The sequence below is a fragment of the Halichoeres trimaculatus genome, unplaced genomic scaffold (assembly GCF_033239565.1).
Source record: "Halichoeres trimaculatus isolate MK-OKI-2021-1 unplaced genomic scaffold, fHalTri1.1 fHalTri1_scaffold_18, whole genome shotgun sequence".
NCBI classification, from domain to species: Eukaryota; Metazoa; Chordata; class Actinopteri; order Labriformes; family Labridae; genus Halichoeres; species Halichoeres trimaculatus.
Window position 1 is genome coordinate 17064001 of NW_027437196.1, and position 6000 is coordinate 17070000.

The 6000-nt window shown below is 39.8% G+C and overlaps 1 protein-coding gene across 1 annotated transcript in view; it reads right to left on the bottom strand.

Moving 5' to 3' along the window:
* cntnap2a (contactin associated protein 2a) overlaps positions 1-6000 on the bottom strand; it is a 533013-nt gene that overhangs the window by 157863 nt on the left and 369150 nt on the right. The window contains exon 15 of the mRNA XM_074693022.1: positions 5929-6000. This exon is cut by the window's right edge and continues 13 nt beyond it. Within this exon, the coding sequence (XP_074549123.1) occupies positions 5929-6000 (72 nt within the window). The remainder of the gene's footprint in view (positions 1-5928) is intronic.

Below are 6000 nucleotides of genomic sequence, written 5' to 3' on the forward strand. Positions count from 1 at the left end.
CACTGACTTCTTTCCTTTGTGTTAAAGGGAATCAATTCAGACTCAAGAACAACCCTTCAGTACAAAAGGAAGTTATGAAAGGAAAATGAAGCAATTATACCATCAACTTTAACACATCACGATGAATGAAAAGTCTTGCTGTGACACTTCCTGCTAACATCGTGCCACAATTATCACAAGTTCTCTTTAGGAAAAACCCTATTGTTGGAATCTAACTGCATGTGGTTATAATTGCTGCTGTTAGCAGTTGTAACTTCAAAAAATAGGGCTCATTTACATAGGACCAGACTGGTTTTAACTAAAAAGCATGCAAATTACCTCATTCAAATATGGGCCAAAAGCACCAGAGCAGCATGCAATTTTACCTTGCAGCACATTTTGGTGTCATTTACACTTTTTCATTTCCTTTTGGTCTCATACTTGAAGCTTTAGTACCTGAAAAATTGTTAAACCTGTGAATTTTCCCTTACTTCTTGAGTGCCCAGCCTGAAAGATGAGACAATGACTCTTGATAACAAACTACAAATCCATTTCAGAAAAGACAAGAAGGAGCAACGGTGAAAAGGAAGAAGAAAAAAGGAAGACAATGGCTGTGTTATTTCACACTGGATGTTCTTGACCTTTCAAGGTAACTATCCTCTGATGATGTACAGCACTCACATACTTTAGCAAAGGTTTCATCCAAACTCCTTTGGACTAAAGTGTTTGCCAGAGATGGATAGACGTGTGCTTCTATCTTTGTCTGCATCTGCACACGGCCGTGTTTAGAGAAGCTTTGAGGCATTGTTTGTTTACAAGTTGGTTAGAGTGAAAGGAGTGATTCTAAATCATTTGTGAAAGGTGCTAATTCTACTCTAAAAGCTGTGATTGCAACACTAATGGAAGAAGTCTTCAGCAGTGAGAAAGAGGATGAGGCAGGAAGCTGGAGCGGATGGTAAAGAGAGTTTTAAAAAACGGAAGAAAGACAATAATGCAAGGTAAAATTGGTGTTGAAAAATGTGAGTAAGGCAAAAATGGAGACTTGAAAAGGGAAATGGATGAGAGACAGAACAAGGGGTGAGCAGGGGAGGTAAGCGTGGAGTAAAAGGGGAGAAAAGATGGATAGAGATGGGAAAGACGATAGGGCGCAGCGGAGAGAGGAGATGAGATTTAAGGTGCAAAAAGAGAGAAAAAAGGATATATTGCTTGAATTTATGCATCTCTTTGAGCTGTGTTTTTGTGAGTGTTGCTGCATGCATCTGCATCAAACTCGCCCATTATTGTAGCCACTCTGTAACCAATGTAGTGCACACACATGCAGGTTGTGTGTGTGTGTTTGCATGTGCAGGGTGTGTTTCAGTGAGTGGGAGGAGTTGTTAAAAAAAAAACTCCTGAAAGGACAGAATTTGCTAAAGAGGTGAGGAAGGGGTCAGACAATTTAGAACAATTACAGCCCCAGTTCCAAATTAGCAATGTCACTGGTGGCGGAATATAATTCCCATTTAACGCTCCGTTTAGCTCCAAAATGCCAGCCCTGGTGTAATAGATGAGCTACGGATGGGAAAATACTGGACGTGGAAGAGTAGAGTGTGCATCAGTGTGTACAAGTGTGTGTGCATGTGTGCACAGAGAAAATGCTGTTGACAGTATAATTTGATGAAAGCTGACAGCTAATTTATGAAGCATATTTTGGGGTAAATGATTTTTCCCGCTCCTACTTCCTCAGTCATTCTACACTGGTAATTGGATTTCCCTAACTTGTAAGGAAGTGAAGTGGGAGTAAACTAGTTAATGAAGGACTGACTGACAACAGTGTTCGTGAGAGTGTGTGTGTGTGTGTGTGTGTGTGTGTGTGTGTGTGTGTGTGTGTGTGTGTGTGTGTGTGTGTGTGTGTGTGTTGTTCTGGGAGTTGCCACGTTTGAGCTTTTTTCACACTACAGCAAATTTAGCTTCAGCGAGTCTTTATGTATGAGTACACGTGCAGACTATGTTTATAAATCTCATTTCTTAGTGCAGTCGAGGTTAATGGTGAACTCTGATCTGCTTTATTCTGACTCAGTCCATCAAGTCACCCAAACTCACACACACTTCAAAATGCCGAATCCATACATCCAAAACCCGGGACAGGACCTTGGTATGACATGTTTTCTGTTTCCTTTATAAGTACGCTTGTGGCAAAAGCAGTGTCAGTTGGTCACACAGCAGCAGGCTTTGGTGAATGCAGGACTGATCCTGAGCACTGTGAAAAACTCCAGTCAAATCAGGGTTATCTGAATTTACACTCACTGGCAATTTTATTATGTCCACCTGTTCGACAGCACGTTAGAGCAAATTTTAATCAGCCAATCACAGAGCAACAACTAAATGCATTTGACATGGTAAAGAAGACCTACTGAAGTTAAAAACAAGCATCAGAATGTAGAGGAAAGGTGATTAAGGAGACTTTGAACATGGCATAATTGTTGGGACAGATGGGTTGGTCTACTAGTCTTCTGGGATTTTCACACACAACCATCTCTAGGGTTTATAGGGAATGGTCCCAAAAAGACAAAATATTCAATGAGCAGCAGTTTCTGTGTGAAAATGTTTGGAGAAAGTGCACAATGCATCAAACCTTGATGGTCTACAGAAAACCCCACTGGGAGCCACTCCTATAAGCCAAGAACTGGAATCTTAAACTACATTCCAAGGGGACTCGCCAAAACTGGACAAAAGAAGACTGGAAAGTTTACCTAGTCTGATGTATCAATCAAAAATTTTTGACTGATACCTGAAACCATTACCAATACCTATACTTTCACTTTGATGCTAGTTCCTGAACAATTTTTTTTCAATACCAGTTTTGTGATATCAGTTCCAACAAATAGAAAATTTCATTGCACTTTACAGACATACATTGAGTTTTATTTTTTAGCTTTAGTCTGTTTCCACTCTGAGCAGTTTTCTTACATAGAAAATCAACACACAAAACAAAAAATAATTCCCAGTGCAAAAGAACAGTTGCAAACAAGTGACAGGTCGGTATACACTACTGAAAAAGTATGAATTGAATTGAGTTGAATTTCCATAATTCAGTCTTACAAAAATGTTTTGCAGTTTGGGATTCCAACCAAGGATGTTACTCAGCTACTCGTTTTGTAGAATTTTGGAATCGAAAATTTAATAAATAGCAAGTACCTCACAGACCTGAAGGTGAGAAAAAAAAACTCTTAAAACAACAATGTTTAGCTAACTATCAAACAGACACATTCTAAGTCTATTCTGCTCTGGCATGACAGAATGAAGCTTAATAACTACCTTACTACTTACAGTGAAACTGAGACCCGCTAGAAAATATGAATTGGTATTGTAAATGTTATTTGACAACAAGACAGCTTTATCAAACATACTGTATCTGGATAGGGCAAATTTTGCTTTGCCTTTGATCTGAACAAACAATCAATTCTCAAACTGCTGATTTGTAAACAAAACAGCACACAGAAGAGTCTTTGTTTTATCACTGACTGCTGATGACACCAGGACGTCAAAGAAATAAGGCATCACTCCCAGAGGCTTACATGGTCTTCTCGTTCTGAGACTGACAGCTAATAGAACTGCAAAACTCCCTCTCTCCCTCCTATTTCCTAACACTCTAATTGCCAGAAGTGCCTTGTCTTCATGAGGCTGTCCCTTAGGTGTGTATTGGTCTGTCTTTCTGTACTGTGTTTGCGAATTTGTGTCTGTGTGTTGGCCTGAGAATAAAGGAGGGAAATGACAGAGAACAGTCCTGACAACGAAGGCGAGCTTGTTATTCCTGCAGTGAAAACCACACAGAACCATGGAAAATACTTTGCAGACACACAGATGTCACTTTTTGATTTGATATTAAATTAAATACCAAGCTTTGCCACAAACAAGAATAAAACACAGCTTCAAGTCTACATCTCTGCTCTCCTCTGTTGTGTAAAAAACTCTTCCAAACCCTGTTGTTACTCTGCTAAACACAACCGCAACACTAATCAAACGTACCTAATCCAGGGTAAACCTTAAACAAATCACCCATTACACAAGCCAGACTTACTAATCCAAACCAAACTGACTAGAAACCCTACTCAGCTGTACTCAAGTACATAACAGCCAATAAGGCTGAGACCAAAGAAGTTGAATGCAAATGACTGTAATCCAGGTTAATCCACTCAGAATAAGCCAAACCAGGACACAACTCATGCTAAATGGTTTTCTTGCATTTTGTCATGTCTTGTTTTAGTCCCTGTTAAAACTGGATGAAGGCAGGAGCTCAAACTTACAGATGGCTGAGAGTTGGTGAGTCACAAAAAGCAAACAGGATTCTGAGCATCTGAAACCCTCTGGGAGTTTATAAGAGACATGGATCATAGTATTACAACAAAATATTTGGTGAGTAAATAATGCTGCTACTATCTGGCATTTCCAGTCAAAACGTGTTGCTTCCTTTAGTTTATCTTTTATCACCCAAAAAGAGTCATAATTTGTTAATTTTTCACTTTTCTATGCACTGCCATCCCCCCATCAATGATGATCTCCTCTCCACTCTTTTGCATCTGTGGCATGTAACTGCTGAGCAGTGAGAAACGGAGAGGATCTGTGGCACATTCTGTCTGAAAAATGCATTAAAATAGCTCTCACAATAGACTTCCACTTCCAAATCAGTGTCCAGTCTATCTCTGCTCCGCTGAGGTTTGGCTCAGTGCTCCCCCATCTGTCAACACCCACCAGCTGCATTTTCAGAATGCAGCGCAGAGCCGCAACGTCTAACAGCTGGAGCCATGAGACAAAGGATTTCCAGCAGTACTTCCTGAATCAATGGTTTTCTGCATCCATGATGAATTTTCTTCACCATGTTAACGGCATCATAAAAACATCAAAAAGACTGACTCCAGGTGGGGCTTATTATAATGGTTTATTATTGTTGTTGGCTTTAATAATATTTGGTGTAAATTCAGAGTGTTTTAATCTAAAAATCAACTGAGTATTTCAGTTTTATTTCTGTACGTCCTACTTTTTCTGTCTTGTGCTGATTGATGAGACATTTACCAGAACTCAGCAGAAATAGAAGTCTTACTCATCCGACTCAAGGTTGCCTAAGCTAAAATGGAGCAGAAATACACCAGAGCAGAGCCAGAGGAAACAGCTCACAGTGACTTTGACATGGCAGAGCAGAGACAGACCAAACACAGATCTAGTGGAAGTTGTCCGTTAGGTAAAACTTGAGTTATACAGCTTTTTAAAAGTTACGTACAGCTGGTTGCTGCTGCTTTCATTCAGTAATCCTGGAATTAAGAATCGGAAGTGCTACATCATTAATGAGCCTTATCCAAATGTGGATCTGCTGATGATGAACCAGTGAAAATTCAAACACTTCCAGCAAGTAAGTCAGACATGCCACTGTTTAGTTTTGACGGTTTACATAAGTTAGAAAACAAACAAAAGATGATATAGAGAAATGTGCAACAGGTAGCATAAAGAGAATAATGTGTATGAATATGTTTAGCAGAGTCGCACTCTCACCATGATGCATCCCAACTTGATGCAAAACTCACTCTCAGTGGAAGTTTTATGTGTTATGAACAAAAAGCAAAACTGCAGTATTGGTTGGAAAGCTCCCACCAAAAAACATTTTAAGCCATAACAGTCACAGAGGAGCCTAAAAAATCTTTAAGTGACCATTTAAGGCTTTATCTGAAAAGGAATCTTTTAACCTTTGTACAACCTCTATAGATATACAACACATATTTTTGCCTTTCTCTCCCAACTTTTTTGTGTCTCTGTTGTGTTCCTGGCAGAGGAGGACAGGAAGCGAGTGTTGTAGTTAAAATGAATTTCCCGTCAAATCCTGACGATGTGACAGAAAAGAACACCCAGCCTGTCTCACTCTGCTGTGTACTTGTTTAAAAATCAGCGGTGAATAAAGATGCCATCCTCAGCGCTTACCTGGAGTGTTGAGGAGTCTGGACATGCGACAGCTGTAGGCGATTTGCTGCTCACAGTGTTCTGCACTGGTGG